A 24,127-nucleotide genomic window follows, 5' to 3' on the forward strand; every position below is an offset into this window, starting at 1 on the left:
CATAGTGGTGTGTACATCACCAGTGTCAGTAACTGAAACTGATGTTATGCCCTTCAAAACTGTTAATACGTTTTTCAGTTATTTTGTATTTTCAATTTAAACTAATATATTTATATTTAAAAAATTTTTTTAAAAAAATAGATGTCTTTTTTATTATTCTGTGATGCAGAAATTATAAAATTTTTTAAAAAAAATATTGTGAAAAATAAAAGGTTAATTTTTGAACAAATTTAGTATTTTTTTGGAGAAAAATTATTATTTTTTAATATTGCCATATTTATCCTTATGTAAAAATATTATTTATCAGTATTAAAAGCATATTTATATTTAAAGGATTAGGTATTCACTTTTGTTGTTCAATGAATTGTGGAGCTTCAAAAATTATTAACCTTTTCCTATTATATTATATTATTTTCTTTTAATAAGTTATAGTAAATTGTATAAAAAATATCAAATATTTATTGATACATGTAATTATTATGTGTACAATGGTTACACCCATAGAATTTTTACCTTTTACCAACGTTCAAGGTTTTGGACACTTTAAGACAGTTTTACCCAGTTTAAGACAGTAAAACCCACGTGTCCTGTCCAAAACCAGTTTAGGACGTCCAAAACCCCAACCCTGGTTTATTATCTTTTGCTTTGCCGGATAAAGCAAAATATATTGACGAATTCTGCTATGCCCAAGTTTACATGAGATAGGAAATATTTGTAATATATACATACCAGGAATAATGAGGGATGTGGTTAAGACCTTGAATACTAAGAAGGTGCAAATTAAGTTTTTAAATCATCAAGATAAAGAAAATTTCATTTCAAAGCAATAAAAGGTTATTTAATAATTGGAATAATTTGCAATACATAACATTAGAGAGAATGAAGTGATAGCCTGAAAGCATCGTGGGCCACATAAAAGCTTCCTGTCTCTTGGGGCTTCAACACAAACACTTGATTGAAACTGTGGGGAGGGTCATCATCAGTCTGTGAAATACAACAACAACAACAATTAAACATCTTTTTAGCGACTTTTTCTTACAATTACAGTTAATATTCCATTATTATTAATTTTTTTGCGGTATTTTGTTTGTTTCGAATAATACTTGTCGTACACCTATTTTTACCACAACTGGTCATTTGACGGGTATATTGCTTTATAAGGTTATCGGATCAGAAGTGACGATGTCATGCGTGCTCGACGCATTGCATTCGATGAGTCGTACATTTCTGCATAGACTGGTGCACAGTGAGTTCAATCAGAATAACTGTGAATTCAAATTTCAAGAAAGTATACCTAAAATTTTAGAGTGGCACTTTTGTTTAAGAAAAAGTGACAAAAAAAGTTTTGATCAGTAGCTTATATTTTATTTTGATAGCTTCACTTCATTTCTAACTGTTAGTCTTTACCCAGAAAAATGTCAAAACAATTAGGAGAGCACAAGTTCTGAGAAAAAAAAATAACAATTAGAAGAAATATGTTTGTGGAAAATGTACAAAGGAAGGAAACATCCTGTACATGTAAAAAATGCATTGAGCAATGAATTAAAAATTCTTATTCTTCGTGTTTGTAATACATAAAAGTGGGAATATACAATTATCTTTAATTATAATTAAGTTTTTTTTAAAATTTATTTCCTTCTTAACATCCGTATTTCATACACTCATTTAAGTCTGATCATTTGACTGGCTATGGTAGAAATAGGTATACATTAAGTGTTATTAGGTTGGTTTAGTGTTAATTTAGTACAGTACGGAACCGATTATCCGGTTTTCTGAATCGTTACAAAAATCCGTTTTTTTATTGTTAAACCCAACTTTAAAAAAAAAAATTTTTGGAAATAATCTTAAAAAGAAGAAAAAACGATGGAGTAATACACTAATGATTATTTCCAAAATGATGGTAAGGTAAACATCTCTCAAAAAAGAAAGAAAAATCCTAAAATCTTATAAGGGAAAAAAAAAATTTTTTTTTTAAAATGGCGGGAAAATTTATCGAATTTCGTTCCGGTTTTTTGGTTTTCCGGTTTTTTGATTTCCGGATAACGGATTCTGTACTGTAATAGAAAATTTAAAAAAAAAAAAAGCTATTTTCCCATACATCACATTTTAAAATATTAATATTATGAGACTTCAAACTCATGCTATCATTTAAATAAATACAGTGGAGCACCGTTTATACAACGATCACTTATACGACGTTTACATTTATACGACGTTTTAGTGTGGTCCCAAATCATTCCTATTCATTTTAATGTAAAAATATATCGTTTATACGACGCACAGAATCGGTTATACGTCGGTTTTTAGATTTTGTTCACGTTTATTAAATTTCTTATTTTTTCTTGTGTATTTTAAAAAAGGACGGAATTTGCCTACATGAATGATACAGAAAAGGGTGTCAACAAGAATGCTTGGTTGACGACCGTAATTTTTACTAGATGACTGAAAAAACTAGACAATGTTATGAAGAGGCAAAAACGAAAAATTTTGCTATTCATCGACCAATGTCCAGCGCACCCATCGATACTAATTATTTTGGAAAATGTAAAAGCTCTCTTTTTTTCTGCAAATTGCACAAGTGCGCTTCAGCCATTAGATTTGGCCGTGATTAGAAATCTAAAATTGCATCATAGAAAGCAGTAGGTTCAACTCGTTATTCAAAGCATTGTAGAGACTAATAGCAAGAAAATATAATTAAAGGTAACATACATTCAAATTGCTCACTGCAATTTTTCTTCTTTGGTTATTTGTTTGTTTTGCTTTGTCTAATTTAGAAATTTGCGTAAATCAACACGTTAAACATTAAAATTAACTGAAAACAGAGTTAGTTTCAGTTTCAGAAGTAAAAATCGATTATACGACGTTATCGTTTATACGACGTTTTTCGGTGGTCCCTTCGGCGTCGTACAAACGATGCTCCACTGTATATATAAAAATGAATTCAATTTTTTTTTTCAGTAGTGTATGTTTGTTATGTGCTTTGTTAATTTCATATTATCAGTATAATTTGATTTTACATTATTTTAACAGTTCTTTACATAAATATGAAATTAGGGTTCACTATACTTATTCACATAAAATAATAAAAAACACAATTATTTTTATTTCTTAAGAAATTCACAAATATTATTTAACAGTTGCTTTTTAGTTTCAACTTATTTAAAAATAATGTGTATTAAATAGCTAGTAAATTAATACTATTATTTAAACTAATTATTAATTCCTTGATGTTTTTTTCTCTGAAGAAAAACATTTTTTTTTCACCATGGAAGATATCCCTGCTTTGTTTCTTCTAAGTTAATATTTTAATTGTTCGTTTTGAAAATTTAATTTAAAGTTATTTTCTATGTTACAAGGGGTGCAGAATATGTCCTATTGAGCAAACTAGGTTTGGGAAAATTCAGTAAAATTTTACACTTCATACATATTTGTGCAAAATGAGCAAATCATGTTTTCTTTTCAATAATGATAGACTAATTTTTTTTCTAGTTAATTATTGATATTGAAAAGACACACACAAATATATATACAAGCTCAGAAAATAAAAATATATACATACAAGTCCAAAAAATAAAAGATTATCTTTTATTTCCAGTTTTTATTAATTTATTTTCCTCTTTTACTTTTTTCCTTTATTCATTGTTCTGTAATTTTTTTCATGTTTTCTCTACATTTTGAACTTATTTTATGAGTTCTATTTACTTGCAGCTTATGTGCAGTAAATAATACTTATTGCTTATCTTAATTTTCTTCATTTTTTTTCTTCTCCTTTTTGTATTTATCTAATTTTGAACGGAACCAGACATTTGAGTAACCCCTTTCTGAAGATTCTCAATTCGTGTGATTTCGTGGTCGATCTGTTTTTTGGTGATTACTGCTGTAGATTTAATGATATATTTTTTTTAATGTGATGATGATTAACAAAACGCGATAATGGAAGTAATTAGTGTGTCCCCTCCTCCAACAAAATGCGAGAATATCCCCATAATATTAGCATAAAAAAATATTACATATTTAGTTTTAAAAAATTTATATTCTTTTTTGTTTTTGTAAACACAGTGTTTTTGTTACCTTAAATTAGTAGCATACATCTTTGCTTTATTGAAAGTATCTTGCAGAAAAAGATAGTGCTGGAGAATTTTGTCGCAAAAAGCCCGAAAAAAATTCAGCAGATATGTTAATTCAAAGTTTTAAATTCTTCTATTGAAGGACAAGAAAATATGCAAGCAGATTAAAGTAATGAAATAGAAAGATGGTGACACTTGAATAATTTATTCACATTACATTATAGATAGGTACTTCCCTCATTTGTGCTTTTCTTAAATCTGGTGTTATTATAAAATATGTGGCCCAAATGTAGATAAATATTTCGGAAGAAAACAAGTTATTTTATATTTCCACATGTATTGTCATGCATGTCCTACATTCTTGTTATAATCAATGGTGCCTACACGTGCTCCCAGTGTTTGTTCTAATTATCATGATAATATCATAGCTGCCAACTGTTCAGAATTTTTCGGATTTGTTCCTTATTTTTAAATCAAATCTGAAAATCTGATATTTTTGCTTTTAAACCAATCCCTTGTTCTGATCGACGCAAGCACGCTTCCTGTGATTATTGTGCAAAAGTAATTTTTAGTAGCTTTTTATTGGAAAATATTATTACAATAGCTGTTGCTGATCATTTCACTAAATTGAATCTTAAACAACTATAATTTTTTTAAAAAATTTATTCTAGTATTTGAACAGTTGCATCAGAAATATTTGCTGATGATGTAGATTATTATTTACCTGTGTTCTACAATTTGGGGAAGAAAAATTATATATTAATAGGTAATGGTTGTTTTTAAAATTATTATAAAATATTAATGTTATGAATTCCCCACTAAAGATAGTATGTAAATTAGTAAAACAAAACTATAAACTTAGTCTTTAGTGGGAAATTTATAACATTAATATTTTATAATTAATAGTTTAAAAATAACCATTACCTATTAATATATAATTATTCTTCCCCAAATTGTAGAACACAGGTAAATAATAATCCAGCACTATCTTTTTCTGCAAGATACTTTCAATAAAGCAAAGATGTATGCTACTAATTTAAGGTAACAAAAACACTGTGTTTACAAAAACAAAAAAGAATATAAATTTTTTAAAACTAAATATGTAATATTTTTTTATGCTAATATTATGGGGATATTCTCGCATTTTGTTGGAGGAGGGGACACACTAATTACTTCCATTATCACGTTTTGTTAATTATCATCACATTAAAAAAATAATAAATATCATTAAATCTACAGCAGTAATCACCGAAAAACAGATCGACTACGAAATCACACGAATCAAGAATCTTCAGAAAGGGGTTACTCAAATGTCTGTTTAGGTTCAAAATTTAATTGTTGTAACAGGGTGCGCAGCCAAATCTCTCAACAAAAATAAGCACCTTTAAATTACTTTCTAAGCACTAAAAAATATTTTTAAGCACTATATACATTAACAAAATGTAAAATATTTTTCATATGATAAAATAACTAAAACGAGTTTCTTACAAAGAATTCTTTTCTTGATTGTAATAATCACGATAAAAAGATAGAGATTTTTCGGTTCAATTTCAGAGGGTGGAAAATGAAGTCTGAAATTGAGAATATCTTGCAAGATGCAGCAGAGTTGCAAACGAGAGTGTAAATCTCGCTAAACCCAGCTCAGTAGACGCACAAGCGACCTCCCAAGTATTTCATCATCAAACATGATTGGGGTGCTATCATACGGTGCGGGCCGACGGAATGCCGAAATAGATTGTGGTTAAATGATTTGTGAAAACGCTGAATAGAACAAAGTGAAAACCGCACTTTTGCATAATATGCAGTAAAAATCGACACGGTAAAGGAAAAAATTTCATTTTCGAAGAGGAAAAATATAGCACTTTTTAAAAACACCCCATGAAAAAGCACCTTTAAGGGCATTTAAAAAATGAAAATTAACACCTTTAAGCACTTTCTAAAAACACTACGCACCATGTGTAATACATAATAATGTATAAAAAATATTGGGTTTTAAAAACAATGTGGAAATTAAAAGCAATAATTGCCATAAAAAATAGACAGAATAATTGCCTTAAAAAGTAAATTATCAAATGCACAATTCGAATTTCCCATACTACCTGAAATATATCGGGACACCTGAAAGCCATGTGGAAAGCAAAAACAATAACTGCAAAAAATACAATCAAAATGGATTTACGATATCGGCGTTAATTGAGCACTTCAAAATGTTATTATTTAAATGCGTGATTCAAGTTTTGCACATCATTTACTGCAGAGAAGCAAACCATTATTTTTAAAAAAAAACTTCCCATCATCTGCAAGAACTATGTAAGACTAGGTGACAATGTCGCTGCGATTCTGCCAAAGGAAAATAGTCAATATTAATTTATAATTAAACACGTAATTAAGGGTAAGACAGATTAACTTTGTTATTGCCATTTGACAGAGAGATCAAGGTTCGATTGTCTTTGCATCTCTTTCAAATGAATAATGATTTTTTGTGTTAATTCAGAGGGAGTCATTCTCGTTTTGACTGGCGATCAGTAAGGTTGTGCAGCTTAAGTCCATTTGTTAATATAAGTTATTAAGTTTAATTTCAGACTTTATTTAATAAGTTCATTTTCAACAAACCAAAATGTCTTTATGAATAAAAAAACCTTTCACTCTTCTAGGATCATGGAGAGACACATGATTGCAAAGGAACCCATTGTATGCTGCTGGGAACATTTTATAATTATGAACTTTTATTTATCTTAATTTTTCCTAATAATTATTTTCAGAAATTGCATTGAAATTGATACAGTATATTTAATTGCATAGCTGCCACAGGAAAAAATCTAGTAGATTTTATGAAATATAAATTTCATGCTAATTGTTGCATAATATACTAAATATTTTAAACATAGGGAATTTTAGAAATTTTTAGTCATCAAAAAAGAAAAATTAAATAATTGGCATTAATATGCTTAAAATGTTGTCAAGTGTCTGTCTAGACATTTTGTGAAAGGTCCGTTTTTGTAAAAAAATTACTTATTGTTAATATAAAATAAACTTTAAGTCACATTTTTACAACCAGGGTCCTGCTTTTGTGAATTTGTGCAAATAGGGTCCAGTTATTGTAAAAACCTTTTTCAAGAAGTTTTTAAATTGTAAAGAGATACAGGATTATACTCAACACTCTAAAATTATAGTAAAAAATTTTAAATTTTGAAAAATAAACAACAATTGCTGCTACTAAATTCGAGATGCAACATACAAATATTTTGTATTTAGCCTATACTGCTGAACGCAGAATATTAATTTCGGGCGAATAAAGGAAGAAGCGCCTGCAGAAGAAAAAATAGTTCGTTTACATCTGCCTTTCTCTCTCCCCCCCCCCCCCCGCTCTTCCTGGGAAGGGTTTACTCGATTAGCAAAACAATAATGAAGACAAACAAATTTGTGAAGGGTCCGATTAAAAGATAAAATTATTTTGTGAAGGATCCGTTTTTATGAAAAGATATTTTGCGAAGGGTCCGTTAACAGACCCAAATTTAGTCTAAACAGACCCCTGGCTGTGTATTATGTTTACTGATAATTTTGAATAGTAATAGGCACTTCATTCATGAAAAATACTTAAGATTGGATTTTTTAATTAATTTAAAAAGAGAGTTCTGAATCAAAATAAACTGAACATTTAAGAACAAAAAAAAGTTTTAAATTGATTTCTATAAATTATTCTCGCTTCATTAGGTATTAGTAATTCTTATTTAAATATTCAAGCAAGCAATAATCAGTGCAAAAATTTTATTTCAATTGGGATTTTTTTAGGAAACTTACTCAATTTTGGGGAATTTTTTAAAATGTACAAAAACCAAGAAAATTTTTATTAAACCAGTAGACCAGGAGAAATAAGCAAAATCCAGTAGAGTTGGTAGCTATGTAATTGTAATTAAATAATTTGATTAAAAAGCTGTCATTATGAATCTATGTTAGTTGTTAAAAGAGAACTAAGACAATTAACTTTGTCCAATGATTGAAGAATGTTTTAAAGATTGTTACCTTTAGTTGACCTAAAACTGATATTAAAATTCCACCATCAAACATAGGCTGAGCATCAACAGCGGTTATACTGTGTGCAATCTTCTGGAAGGTCAGGCTCTAACAAAATTATGAACATTAATTAATAGAGAGAATATCAACAACAAAATTATTTATTAATACAGATAATTTTTCATGGGACTAACAGAGATTATAAAATATGACCATACCGGCCAACACTGGAGAAATAAAATAACGGAGATCTTACTTTACTAACGAAATTTTTTAGGCTATGAGTTTTGATACATCATGCATAATCATGTAAGTCAAAAAGAGAAATTTAAAATTAGAAATAATATAACCACTTACATTTAGCGAAGTCAAAAATATGTGCATAAATCTTAATCTAAAGAAAGTTTATTTAAACCATTATTTATAATGAATTAAACTACTTTATTTTATAACCGTTGTGAAACAGTCAACTACAAATGTTCAACTCTGAACCCTTGTCATTTTGAACTAATTCCAGAAGACAAGGGAACTCCTGGATCAAGTACTGGGACAAATTTGACTCCATGGAGGATTTTTGATAAAACTAATCCACACTTGCATTACATGAAGGAGAAAACCATGGAGACCTCCAATAGTTAGCCGGACGGCAAGGGGACTCTAATCCATGATCGGCCTATTGATATTTCTAATCTCTGTCTTCGTAAGCGCCATGCTTTACTCCAAAGTGTCCTTCTCTTATCTTTTTTTTTCTTTATTAAACTGTAAATGATAAAACTTGAAATTGCAATGGAAGGATCCATTGCCGTCGATTAAATTAAATTAAACTTTCAATGAAACATTTTATTTGTCTATTTATAAAGCGCTTAATCACCTAAAAAGAAAGAAATCACTTTTTAATCAATGGTCAACTCTTTTCAACCATATGGCAACCATAGTTCAACTGTTTCAGGTGGTTGTTGAACAGAAAGTCGAAGTTGGGGTTGAGTTGATGGTTGAATTGAACGAATTTTCGCTATGTGTGATATGCCTTTTAGAATCTTGCTCTAAACAGAAAAAATAATTAAATCATGTTAAATCCTAGTAGCACAGTATAATTAATTATGTATTTTGGTGTCGGATGTAAAATATCAAAAGTGCATTGAGAATCTTTTTTTGTTAATCAAAATGAAGTGTTTCTACACATTTGTACAAGATGACCAAAAAAAAAAACTGCACTAGTTAGAGATTCACTTATTTTAGTTAAAAATTTCAAGCAATATAGCTTTTCCTTTAACAGCATAAAACTTATTGAAAATTGATATTTATAAGTTAAAAGTGATTATTTCTAAATCTTCAGGTTAACTAACCATGAAAATGATGCCTTGTTTAAAATTTTGGTCACCTTGTTGACCTTACGGTAGAATTGCCCAACTAGAAATTCGTACCCATCAAGTACTCAAAAAAAAAAAAAAAAAAACTACCGTATATTCCGGCGTATAACGCGCACTTTTAATGCAAAAAATAAAATTGGAATTTACGGGTGCGCGGTATACGCCGAATATAAAAAATTATAGATTAAAAAAATTTAAATATAGAAAAATACTTTTATTTTAAAGAAATGACATACCTTTACTTATATACTTCATTGATTTTCGTTATTACATAAATAGTTCATTATATTCGTCTTCCGCTATAATTACAATTATTAAAATTTTTTTGTATTATAATTAGAAAAATTTTTTTGTATTATCTGTAAGGTGGGACCTAAACATGTCCCACTCTAAAAGGCTTTCTGGTTTTCTGACGCAACCAGGACGGATTTGCAAGATGTTTTTTACCCACAATTTAACACCATTTTTGTCCATCCAGAATCACATTATTGCTCTTTCCATTCTACCCTCACATACATGTCAAATTCAGTTCCTTTATTTTTGCAAAAGATAGGGAAAAATACTTTTTATTTACAATCTTGAAAGACGAGATATTGCACATGTACAATCCAAATTTTCGTGCGCGTTGTACGAAGAATGTATCTTAAAATTTAAAAAAAGTAATTAGAAATTACGGGTGCGCGTTATACGCTGGGGCGCGTTATGCGCCGGAATATACGGTATGTTTTTGTTTTCCTTCTTCCTAACAAGCACATATGATTAAAAAATTTATATTCTATGTTTATATATCATTTAATGTGTTTTCCATACATTCCATACAATTTTTTATACCTAGTTTATTCCCTGTTGGTTGATTTTTTCAAAAGAAAAAAAGTAGAATGGATTAGAAGAACTGCATATTTTCCAAAGAGGTTCCTCCATTCCAGTTTTACAGGGTCATCATAACGTAATAAAGTTTTGCTAAGTTGATGATATTTCTACTGTTTAGAGACAATTCTAAAATAACCGATGGTAAAATAAATTAAGAAAGCTTTTCTTTCCCTGATTTTTTCAGTATAAAAAATCCCCTGATAATTCCAGACAGGTGGCCACCCTGTTTTGATTTCTTTATATTTAGTTTATTCCCTGTTAAACATTCATTTTTAATATTTATTCATTCTTTATTATTGTAGAATAGTCTCTATTCAACTTTTACTTTGCTTTTGGAATTATTCTTTTCTTTCTCATGGTTTTGCATGTCAAAATAAATTTCTGCTTCTTGAAAAAAAGATAAGTACTAATGCAAGGAACAAAATATGGGATTAAAACAATATTATTTCAGCACAGAACACTGCCACTAAAAAATCTCAAATAAAGTCAAAGAAAAAATTAATATTATTTCATGCAGATCTATCTTATAAAATATGTTAACTCAGAATTTAATACAGGAAACAGTTGCTACAATTGAATTTTTAACTTTCACTTCAAATTTGTTGAAACTTACTAATAGTACATGCTTTATACGGCATTTCGTTCAATAATGATGTCGAATTACGGGCTTGGTTGGACAACTTTTTCGAGAAGCTTCGGGGTGATTTCAACCGAAGAGGCATCGAAAAATGTTTCGGAAGTCGTAACAACAACGGAGAGTACATTATTGATTAAATTGTTATTTTAACTCAAAAAATAAAGTTGTAAAATTTTTTTTAAACAGAAACTCTAGAACTTATGCATCAACCCAATATTAAAAATAACTTAATATTTGATTATATTTATGGGAGCAGAATCATTTCATATTAAGCTATGTTAAAACTACGAATATTAAGCCTTTAAAATCTTTTATATAAAAGTAATAAACATATTACTGAGTTTCCAGTAATACTTGTTTGATCTTTGACGATGCATCAGAAATCTGATATAAGCCGCCGATAGTGACTTCGCTTTAGACGATGCATCAGAAATCTGATTTAAGCCGTCGTATAATACAACGCACTGATGAGGACTATTTTGATTTCGTCTAACTGCGGAGCTGTTGATAGAGTCTAGCTATGAAGACGATGTTAGTTTCGTGATGTTAAATAACAAAAAGTGAATCGAAACAACTCTTCGCTTCGTGCGAGGATCAGCATTGAAATAGCTATGCATAATTTCTTTATGCGCCATTTTTGTCTTCGGAAGTTTAATTTTCTTGAAGATTATTTTCACCTGGACTTACGTTATTTTGAGATCGCTGTGCACTTTATTTTGTCGGGGTTTAACGTTACTTGTAAATTATTTTCAGTGAGACTTTTGATACTTAGCGTTCTTTATTGTGCATTATTTCGTCACTTTTTCGTTCTCTCTTTTTTTCTTTTTTTATCTTCGGTTTGGCGGGATATAACCATTCTTGTAAATGATTTGCAGTAGACCTACTGTTACATGGCAATTGTTGCACAATCGCTGTTATCCTACATTTTCATTCTGAACTCAATCTATTAATAAAAAGAAAATGTGAATAAATTTTTTTTTTTTTTAATTATTGTTCTTTATTTTAAGCAATACAATTTAATAGGGGTATTTTGTACTTTACTTTGTTATAAAAAGTGAGGGTTTTTTTTTTAAATTTATTTAATGCACATAAGTATAATTATTTGATAGAGATCTAACAATGTTTCAAAAGCACAGATTTTTTCAACTAATAATTTAAGAAATAATTCATTTAAGTGAACATTTCTTCAGTTTGTTTTCTTTACTTTCGTTTTTCTTTTCCTTTAATTTTTAATGCATGTATGTAAAATATTTTGTAAGTTAATTATTATTTTTAAACCAATAAATCTTAAATCATTTTTAATTTTAAAAGAAAATTAAAATAAAGCTTGGGTTTGCTTAAGACATTTTGTTTTGTAATAGATTTATTCCTTTTTGACTAATTTAAAGATTTATGATAGATAATTTTTTAATATATGCTAAATCGCGATACATCGCTATATCATGATGTCTAACAGACGATGTATCACAATATAAAATTTCTTACATCGCCCAGTCCTATCCTTGACTAATTCTAAGAATTTATCATGACATAATGAAGTTACTATTTTCTCTGACAAAAACACAACAATAAATTTAAAAAAGCATTATAACAACATTAATTGAAATGATAGGCATAACCAAAACTGCATCTTCATATTTATAGATTTTAAATTTAAAAAACAGAGTAAAGAAAGAGTTGAAGCAATAAAATAGCTGAGAAAAATACAAAAGCAAATAATTTTTTCTGCAGAATTATATTCTAAAGATACTATCATAGCTGCCAACATGGATACTAAAAATTCCAGTAGATTTTACGAAATAATATAAATTTCATGATTATTGTTGCATAATGTACTTAATATTTTTCTTATAGGAAATTTTAGGGATTTTTTTGGGGAACCTTACTATTTTCTAAAATGTACAAAAACCAGGAGAATTTTAACTAAACCAGTAAGATTCTCCTGGTTTAGATTGAAGTAATCATTATAAAATGAACTTTCTGGTGCATAGTTTTTGAAAGGCCACAAAGAAAACAATTTTTTTATAGAAAAAACTGGATTTCAATTTTTCAAGTTTTTTAAATTTAACTTTCAAAAAGTGAGGACATTTTTTGATCCAACAATCCTGGATTTGGCAGAAATCCTCCTAATTCCCTTAGATCTTGTTTAGATCAAAAGAAATTCACTCAATGCAAACATAGAATAAATTTGATGTATTACACTATGCATAGCTGCCAACATGGATACTAAAAATTCCAGTAGATTTTACGAAATAATATAAATTTCATAATAATTGTTGCATAATGTACTAAATATTTTTCTTAGACGGAATTTTAGGGATTTTTATTGAGATTTTTTTGGGGAACCTTACTCACTTTTAGGGAATTTTCTAAAACTTACAAAAACCAGGAGAATTTCAACTAAACCAGTAGACCAGGAGTAACTTGCAAAATTCAGTAGTCTACTAGAAAATCCTGTAGAGTTGGCAGCTATGTACTATTCTTGTTCATCGGAAAGGAAAGAAATATTCCTGATTTTTCTATTCTCATTTCAGAATAAAAAAATTCACCAATGATTGGCTTGCTTCAGTCAGAATTTTAAATTAATAAAAAAAAGAAAAAAATAATAAAAATTCTGGAAGTTTATTTGAAAGAATATCATAATTTTTAAAGAACACGATAAAAACATTTTATATTTTAATACGATATGAATGAGTAGGGATTTTGCTACAAATTCAGATATTCAAAACACCATGAAATTGGGGGGGGGGTATATTTTTAAAATGTTAATTCCATTTTAAAAATCAGATTTCTCAGCGACCTAAAACCATGACTTCCCACGACTTTTTTTAAAAAAAATAGTTAAAATCATGACAAATTTTGTCCACTACCGACTTTCTAGGTGGGCTGATACCCTGCAACTACAAGACAACCACCAAAAAAATTTTAACAAAACTATGTAGAGAAAACTTTTAATTGGTATTATTTAGTTTCTCTTTGACTGAAAATCAAATCTGAAAAAGTAACATACTTGAATTTTTTGCATAATTTTTGAGCAACCAAAAAACTGTTCTCCCTCAAATGTCATCATTGATCTCTCTTCCTGGAAAAAAAAAATAAATAAATAAATAGATTAAATTGTATGACAATAAAGGTTTTCATGCCTATCAAAAATGCAATCTTTCATAACCTTCTGCAAGATAACACAAAATTTACTCTCGCTACTAATGAATAAGAAGAATTGGACGAAAACAGGACTGACCTCCTTTGGAAATTTTACATGATGGAGAGTATAGTTAAGTTACTAAAAATACAATAAAACTGTTGGTTACATATCAGAATTCAGGGGTCTGTTTAGAAGAAATTCGGGTCCGCATTGTTCTTCACATTTGGGTTTTGGCATTGTTTTTCATAATTGTCAAAAAGCATGAAATTTTGAATCATGTAAAATGAATGGTGTTTTTATACGATATGGACTGACAATACGCAGAAATAGATTGGGGTTGAATTAATTGTTAAAATGTTGAATAGAAGAATATGCACTGTGTCTTTTAGCGTAATTCGAAGCAAAAATCAACATGATAAAGGAAAAATCTCACTTTGAAAAAGGGAAAATTAAGCACTTTTTCAAAACACTCAATGAAAAAAGCAGCTTTAAGGGTTTTTATAAAACGAAAATAAGCACTTTTAAGCGCTCTTTTAAAATGCTACGCACCCTGTTCAATGCATGAAGTCTTAGCAATGTGAACCCTGAGGCGGAATTTTTTCGAGCAATCTGTGACAAAACTCTCAATTACTAATTTCTTCTGCAAGACACTTTTTATAAGAAACATAATATGTTACTAATTTAAAATAACAAAAGCGCTGTGTTTACAACAAAAAAAAATATATATAATATATGTTTTAATAATACCTGTAATAATTTTTTATTCTAATATTATGGGTAATATTCTCACATTTTGTGGGAGAGGGGACACAAATTATTTCCTTTCTTCGAATGCTGTAAATAATTATGACAATAAAAAATATAATTAAAAATCATGAAATCCATACTATTAATTGCTGTAAAAAGATTGACGACGAAATCACGCAAATTGGGCTCCTCAAATGCATGTTTCGTTTCAAGATTATGTTGTTGTAATAAATAATATTGCATAAAAAAATATCGGAATTAAAAGATATGGAGAAATCAATAGCAGTAGCTGCAAAAAATTCGTCAGAATTATATCCTTAAAAAGTAAATATTCAAATGCACTATTCAAATTTTTTATATTGTTTAAAATATACATTGGGATATTTAAAATCCACGTGAAAATCAAATTCCAGTACTAGACTAATTTTTGATGATGTCAATGAAACGTGGGACAGCAGCACAAACCGTTTCATACTGTTTACCAGGGTCCTTATTATTTTCTGTGGCAACCACTCTTGTCCCAAGGCAAGCTTGAGTTCATCGAAGGTCGCTGCCTCTCGGAAATGGAGTGCCCAAAGGACCCAAACATGTTTAATAGAATTAAAGTCAGGGGACATGAACGACCACTCCATCGAATATCACCCAAGTGGCAGTATTCGAGGTTATAAGTACTATAATGATTTTGCCTTTAAAATATTAGATTATATGCATTATTGTATTTTACAAAAAGATAATTAAAAAAATTAAAAAAGAATATATAATAGGTTTGATTTCTGATTTGTTTTTCTCATAATCAATTTTAAACTTCTGTATCAGAATGAAATTAACTCAGGAAGCCTCTTAATTAAAACATTAAGGTTAGTATACCATAGACTGCCTCAGAGTATTTTCTTGCAGCAAAGAACAAATCCTCTCTAAATGAGAACAATCATTCCAAGAAAGATGCACAATGACCTTCACATTCACAGAATGTAGATTACAAGCTATCTGCATTAAATCTTAGGGCGACCGTAAAGTGGATGCTGCATTCTACAAGTTGTGAGACGATTATGCTATCACCTTCATCTTTAGGCAAAGTGGGCACATTTTTCAAAAACTACCTCCTCCCTCCCAAGATCTCTACAACAGGTAGTCTGTGATAGGCTCTAGTCTTTTAACCAGGGTTGCAAAAAACCTGGGTGAATTTTTAAATGTTTCATTGGGGTTTTTCTCAAAAGAGAGAGCAGAGATGAATACCTCATTTTAAATTAGCTTAAATTAATAATAATAATAATTAAGTCTAATTTTATGAACTGACTTACGATATAGGTAATTAAAGTGTAATTAATACAAATTGTCTGAAAAAAGTTTCTTCTGACATCACGATTCAAAATTTTATATGTACTCACATACACCACACATTTGAAACTTATTTTAACACAGGACTACTTTTTATTTATATTTTAATCTTAAAAAATATTTGAGGAATTTTTTTTTTTTTTGCATAGAAAACGAATCAAAGGCTCAGACTAATCAATGGCCATACAGTAAAATCCAGATTGTATACACTGATAACCTCATCGATTTACAATGTATTTTCCCTGTGTTTATTTTGAATTAAAATCCTTATGAAATAACTTTAATTGTAGTATGATTTATACTCCAATTATTCTGTTTTTTATATGAAACCTATAAATTTTTCTTCATGAATTCCACAAATAATTTTTGCATAGAAAACGAATCAAAGGCACAGACTAATCAATGGCCATACAGTCAAATCCAGATTGTATTATAACACTGATAACCTCATTGATTTATGATGTATTTTCCCTGTGTTTATTTTGAATTAAAATCCTTATGAAATAACTTTAATTGTAGTATGATTTATACTCCAATTATTCTATTTTTTATATGAAACCTATAAATTTTTCTTCATGAATTCCACAAATAATTTTTCTTTTCAGATTGTTGTTAGTTTTTTCATTATAGGTTCATTTTTTTAGGCTAGACTACATATATATTTCAATAGAATAGGTCTTTAATATAACAGAGGATAAAAAAGAAGAAAATTTCAGAAAAACCCACTTTAGGTGTATGAGGGTTTTTTGCAACCCTGTGTAGTAGTATTTCTGTGTAGGAGGGTTTTTTGCAGCCCTGCTTTTACCTGCCTCTCATCTTGCAATTTGTAGAAGGTATACTCAAGGAAGGACTTGTATCTGCCAAGTGAACAAAAAGCAATTTTATCAGAGTTGGCAAGCTTTTGACAGGAGTTTTTTTCCCCCCCGTCACGTCAAAAAAACCAAAATTTTAGCGTAAGGAAAATTATTAGATATTATAAAAAAGAAGTATTTATATATAAACATACATACAAAATTATAAATGATCAATCAATAATGTTCTTGAATTATTTTGAGATTAAACTCTTTTAGATAATTTTTGCGAATAACCCAAATTTTTGTGTAGAAAATAGGTAGACAACTAAAAATGCATAAAATTGAAATTCATCCAATCTCTTCACTTGTAAAAATATTTGAAATCGAAACACATCAGCATAGTTAAAAGAGAAAAACACTTAACAACCATTTTAACTCTGCCTAAAGCATACACCAATAGAAAGCCTTTTGTACTCCCATGAATAAGACTATTCTTTTGATTGGTGCAGAGCTGCATAGTCTAGAAAGAAGAGGTATCAAAGCTATTATAACATAATAAAATAACAAGTAACCAGGATATTTATTTTAATAACTGTACTAAATAGTAATATGGTAAAACCATTGAATTGATTGATTGAAGAAAATTACTAAGTCATTCAAAAAAAATTTATACTTATTTTTTTTATAAATTATTATTGTATATTAATAACTTATTAACCCATTGACGGTTCTGATATTTTAATTTTGACTACTTCCAAATGGTTACAATATCTAGAAACTGCTGTTCCTGAAATAGCCGCTTGCATTTTCTAAGAACCCTTGCCAAGAGATAATTCCTATAATGGAAAACTGTGTTTAAAGGGCAATTTTTCTCCTATTATTTACTTGACAGGTGGGGTGGTTTACTTTTGGAGGTGTTGTAATTATAGACTGTCCGCACTATCCCCTTTGCTCAGGTCATTTTGGGACGTGAAAGATATACTTTTTCAATCTGTTTGAAAATATTTCATTTGAGCTGTGAGTGAGCATAGAATCTCTTGCGGAAAAAAAAACAAAGGAAAAAAGAAACAAGTAAAATCTAGCGTAGCGTTTTAAAATTTGTTTTTGTCAATATTTTTCTTTTTATTACATGATTGTCCTTTTTATTACAGTATTTTTTGTCGATAGCGTAGATTATTTTATATAGAATGCATCAAAATGTATCTAAAAAAAATTCGATTTATTATGTAGAAGTGCAAGTGTTTAATTAATTTGGAGTAATCAACTTTCCCATTAACGGTATAAAGGCAGAAATATTCTTTAAAGTTGTGTGAAATATTTCAAACAAACCTTTTTTGATAATTAATTTGCATTGAATCAGTTATTTAAAAAATGGCACGAGTTTTTTTTTTTTCTTTCTTTTTTTTTCTTAGAATGAAATAATAAGTATTTATTCTAGAGATAAAGTAAATATGGTAATAAAATTTTGCTTTTTATTTTTTTAACAACGCAAAAGTTTATTTAGAAGTCATAAAAAATAGTAGTAAAACGAAATTAAAATATCTATTTTAATTATTAAATCCATTCAATTAAAATTCGTTTAACAAAAGATTAAAATAATGATATCAATTCACGACTTGTGTTTTTTCTACATTAAATAAAAGTTATGACACATGGATAAAAAAACTAGTTGTGATGCTTTTCTTTTTTGTACAGATCTAATTTTATACCTAAAAACATGGCAAAGCCAATGCTAACTCAATTTAGTAAAACATGTTACTTATGCTCATTTTGAAATTATCTAGTATTTAATTTCTAGATATGATGAAAGCTTATATGAACACTTAGTAGCAAAATAAAAATTACTAAATATCTAGTTTTTGTTTCTTCAGCTGTTTAGACTTTAACTCTTTTAATTATTAATTTTACATATTTGATGGAACTATATCTCGTTCATTGTAATTATTCAAAATTACTTTTATATTTACTCCAGCACATTAATTTGTGTAATTTAACTCCACTTTTACTGCAATTTACCTTAATTGAGTTATTTTGTTAGAGTTTGTTACAATCATCAGAAGTTGATGGTATATTTTTATAAATTTACTATCATGCTTGTCAGGGAAGTAAAGGTGGCCTGTGCATAAGGTAGATCATACCATCACAATTATGCCATTGTATGTGGAGCCTTACCTTTTATGAACCTCTGGCTCACAGCAGACTGTTGTTGAATACTTGATTTAATTAATTATTATTATTAATAAAAAAGTGCTAAAATTAATAAGTATTATAAATATTAAGAGCATATTTTAGGTAAACGAATTATAAAAATAAGATCTTGTTAGTTTTAAATAATTTATAAAATTATAAGAAATTTGTGTACATTAAAATTCTTAAAATGTCATATTATTATTTTTTATTAAATATTAAAAATGACAAGCGATTATTTAAAAAAAAAATTTTTTTTTAAATGTTACTTCAAGAGTTTGCACAAAAAGCTATAGAACTGCTTATTTTGTTTCAAGGGTATAATAAATAAATTTAAACATCAAAAATAACAAAACTGGGGGAGGGGGCATCTCCAAGAGCAAAATACGAAAAAACAAATTACGATACCTATTCTATTACAATAATACCTTCTTACATCTAATATCAGATATGTAGAAACTTTTTGAAACTTTAACCACTTTTTTACCACTTTCAATTTAGGTTTCCATTTGTTAACAACTTCAGCTTTCTTGAAGCGCGTTTGAATAAAATGGGTTACTATTTATTAGTTTAAAAATGCGTATAAAAGTTATAAAATATATAATTTCTCTTTAAGTTTGTAGCACTTATAAAATTTATTTTATAATTAACGAAAAAGAAAAGTCAATGAGTTCTTAATAAGTCGTGGTATAAACTTACCTAAGCTAAATGAGGGGGTTTTTTTCTTATATCAATTACTATTCTTTTGTCAATTTCAACTCCCAAAAATACTTTAACTTACCTTTACTAGAAATAAATGGCCCATTAAAGGGTTAAAGTAGGAAATTTCCAATGTGCTTGTATAAACTTAATTAGAGCAAATTAAGTACAAAATCATTTATTTAAATCGAGTTAAGAAATAATAAAACATTTAATATTCGACATCGTATTATTCATTTTATTATTCGATATTGTAATATTTTTAAGGTGGTACATTCCCAAATACATTCCAAGGAAATTAATTAAAATATTAATTAATATATAAAATTTTATGTGAAACCTATGCATATATATAATTTAAATATATACACAAATTTCTAACCAAAAAAAAAAAGCCTAAAAACCTAGCTGTCAGATAATTGACATTTAATAATAATATACTCCCTCTTCTACATTTGAATACTTTTGCACTGCTTATTGATACTGATGAGTTTATGATTTTGATTCAACATTTTTCAGAGATTTCAAGGTGCTATGCTATCAGTTTACGTTTACATACCAATCATTCCCTACTTAAATCAGCACCAAATTAGTTTCAAAATTCTTTTTTGAAGCTAATTTTGAAAAAAAGTTGTTGCTAAAAAAAATTGCTTGAAAATTGAAAGAAAATCGCTGTCAAACAAATCCCCTTTCTGTTAAGACTCTTCCATAGGTAATCGCATAAAATGATATTTTAGTTAACGAATCGTGAATTCAGTACTATTATAATTTTACTGTTGTTGTTGTTCTATTAAACTGCATCGAAAGTTATTTATAACTCAACTTACTGGAAATGTAGCAACTGATTTGGGAGGGAGAGAATATAAAAAAATTAACATAGGATCATATGAAAAAAAAAGTATTTTGAAGTTAAATGAGATGATGCTAACTAACCTGCAATTACACCCTTAACTAAAATTGAATCATTAATTCAATAATTAATGCCTGCCTCTTAAACTAGATAATACTTTGAAAGAATAAAAATGGAAACTGAATATTAAATATTAATTTTTTAATCACTAACAAAAAATCGCAATTTGTAAATTTTTTTTTGGTATATTAGAAAATGTTCTTTGAACCAGCAAAAGAAAAAAAAACAATAACGGGAAAAGCAATTATTATTTACTCGCTAAATACTTTATTAATAAAACAGAAATCTAACTAAATGGAAAACTATTTAAACAATTGAAGATAATATTAAATGTAAATAATTTATAAACATTATTTTTAAATATATCATATCCTTTTTTTCCATACATTTAAGTGAATCACTTTTACCGAGATTTATTGCATTATATTTTCAAAATTAAAATCAATCACCTGCACTGAGTCAATTTTAACATGTTACTTTTTTTTAAATCAATTTTAATCTCTGCGAATTAACATTAGATGAAAATTAGTTCTATTTTGTCATGCAATTCTCTTCCCATACCGATTTCTTTTCTTTTTATACTGAAAAAAAAAATGTTTTTGTTAAATATTTTCGAAAATCCTTTCGCATTTTCTTTGAAAGCAAACTCCATTGTGTATTGAGTATTTCTACCCTTCAGGTGATGGAGTGGACATCAATTAACCGTAGCTGAGAAGGGAGTGAATTTCACGCCAATTTCCGCAAGGAAGGGGAAAAGCAATAGTCTTTTCACGTGCATAGCCGTTTTGCCGGACAAAAATCAGAGGTTTTTTTTACATGCAGGAACATCTATAGATGGAAAAATGAAGGGAGGTTTTCTACGTTCACGACCATTTGCGAGCATAAAAAAAATTACGACTTTCTACGTGCAGAACCGTCGGTGGGTTAAATATACATTATTTTATCTTTTTATAAATTTCAATTAGTTCATTAATCAGTGAACTAATCATACATCAATAAGATTAACATTATTTCACTAATATTGGAAATATTCATGTAGGTACATATAAGCAGGAGTGCAAAAAATTCTCACAGCCTAATATACCCAAAGGAGTTCTTTTTTTTGGGGGGGGAGGGGGGTAGATTAAAATTTCCAAGAATTTTAGCTTTAAAAAAAATAATAAATTGGAAAACAAAGTTTATATAAGAAATAAAATAATTTGATTTTACACAATTCTTGAATAAATGAACATATGTACTATAAAATAGAAAATAATTGAAATAGTAAATTTATTCAATTAAATTTATGGTCTCACATATTAACTAAAGGAATTCAAGCTAATGGTTACACAAATTGACATATGTTTTTTAATAAGAAAAAGTTTTGAAAAGCGAAAAATTTTTTAACAAAAAATTTTATATTAATTTTTAGATCAAAAATTTCCCCATTGCTGCCTGAATTTCCTCCAAAGTCTTGCTTGCGCTGTCAGATATATTCTGCTCACCTAAATGTAATTAACGGTGACATTTACTACCATTTAGCGGTACCTTTACAAATTTAACTTTAGGGGAATCGGCAATTTCACAAAAATACTTTTCCTTAAAATTTTATTTTTGTCCCCCATAGGAAACGATAGATCCATATTTTTGTGTGGACTTTTTAATATAGTTTTTCATAAATTAAGTCTAAATTTTCACAAAATAGGTACCTCTCATATAAACCTAGACATACCCCTGCTAATAACAAATATTGAAAATCAATAAAAAAAATTCAATCAATCAATCATCGGCAAACACTTTTATTTCATTTAATCTAAAAAAACTGCTGTAATATCAACCAAATAATTATAATATGGATCAAAGTATTAAAATTGTGCTATCCTTAAATTATTTTATGAAATATTCAAATTTGTGTGTTATTTTGATAACACTTGAAAACTATTTTTTTTATAAAAAGCACACATAAGCTAGTATAAAAGGGTAATTGTTTAGAATCAAGCTCAGTTATTACATTACACCATTTGAAAAACTTTTAAGGTGGTGAGAGCCCTTTTCTACTTCTAGGGAGAACTCTGGAGTTCAAATTGGTCCCTTTCTGTGATATATTCTTGTTAGATTCTCAAAGGCCTACTGCCTGGAAGTTTTATTTGCATAGATTCCCAACTCATTCTGCCTAAAGTAAAACAGTGCTTTAGAAAAATTTAAATTATTAATATATAACAGCGCTACTACCAAGCTTTATTACAGATAACACTAATTTAACAAATTAAAGACAGGTGATAAAATCGTCCCAAGCCTTGCACCTTGATTAACACAAATACTAAAAAAATATTTATTTAGAGCTAACACATGAATAATGAAATTTAAAAACAATACTATATTGATTCAATAGGTACTTAATTATCAACCAAAACATGTTTAACCTGAACGGCCTTACTTGAAATGTTTGGTTGTTTAACGTAGCACATCAATACATATTACAAATTGTTTCAAACATTCTTTCAAAAAATAAATGATGAACATATCTGTAATCAACAACAAATAGCTCTCTTAACAAAACAAATAGCATAGATTTATTTACATTATAAAAGGAGGCCAGAGTTGCACGCCTTGCTGCATCATCGAAAACTCCATAGAACTGTTGAACAAATGTTTTAGCAAGAGTGTCATATTGTGGGTTGAGGGTTGACATGATTATATAGATATAAAATTCATTCAAATAAAAAATAACTAAATGTGAATTAGGTAAAAGAAAGATTAATGACTCTACTAAATGTACAGAATTTAGTTTCCCCGCAACGGTATGTGAGTAGTCAAAGTTGTATTACTTATTATTTCACTGTGACTTGTGTCTATACGTGCAATCAGCTGAGCAACTACGCATGCGCAGATTGAAATTTTGACGCCTCAATCAGCTGTAAATGCGAAAAGTTGCCAAATATTGCACACCTATTAGTCAACAATTGGCTGAGAGATTTTCCGCTATGGATTCATTGCCAGATGACACCATATTTTAATAACAGATAGCGATAAGACAGAGTTAATCGAGTAAAGCTAGGCACAGATGGCGCTAGTGATTAAAATTCGTCGAAAGTCTGCCGGGTCACAAATTTCGATTCATTTTTATGCCTGAGATTTCAAAAAACATACCATCCAATATTATTACACTTGTAGTGCTTACATTATAGCGCGTTCTTACAATTCAAATTTCAGCGAAACAAACAACAAATGAATTTGGAAAAATCAACTAGCATACTATGATTCTATCGTAAAAAATAACAATACAGTGATATTGTATACTTCTTTTTCTTTGTCTGCGCAACAGTAATTTGCAGGCCTTGATTTCCGCAAAAGTTGACAAACGCCATGA

At 28.5% G+C, this 24,127-nt stretch overlaps 1 protein-coding gene across 1 annotated transcript; it reads right to left on the reverse strand.

Moving 5' to 3' along the window:
- Positions 1-811: 811 nt before the first annotated feature.
- Positions 812-23,613, reverse strand: LOC107450697 (putative nuclear transport factor 2). Its single transcript, XM_016066548.4, has 4 exons — positions 23,339-23,613; positions 13,969-14,040; positions 8,091-8,189; positions 812-984 (listed from the first exon to the last, which is right to left on the reverse strand). Exons 1-4 carry the CDS (start codon positions 23,447-23,449, stop codon positions 871-873), a joined length of 396 nt encoding a protein of 131 aa, XP_015922034.1. The 5' UTR covers positions 23,450-23,613; the 3' UTR covers positions 812-870.
- Between the last annotated feature and the right edge of the window lie 514 nt (positions 23,614-24,127).

Source organism: Parasteatoda tepidariorum, chromosome 7 (genome assembly GCF_982258835.1).
Source record: "Parasteatoda tepidariorum strain Cologne lab strain chromosome 7, Ptep-v5.0, whole genome shotgun sequence".
In the NCBI taxonomy this organism is placed as follows: Eukaryota; Metazoa; Arthropoda; class Arachnida; order Araneae; family Theridiidae; genus Parasteatoda; species Parasteatoda tepidariorum.

What these genes read in the sequence shown, in the direction of transcription:
- LOC107450697 (XM_016066548.4), bottom strand. Translation starts at nt 23,449, where the DNA reads ATGTCAACCCTCAACCCACAATATGACACTCTTGCTAAAACATTTGTT. An exon ending in AAATTATGCAAAAAATTCAA is followed by an intron (nt 8,190 to 13,968) that starts GTATGTTACTTT and finishes TAATTTTGTTAG; the next exon opens with AGCCTGACCTTCCAGAAGAT. An exon ending in CAGTTTTAGGTCAACTAAAG is followed by an intron (nt 985 to 8,090) that starts GTAACAATCTTT and finishes TGTATTTCACAG; the next exon opens with ACTGATGATGACCCTCCCCA.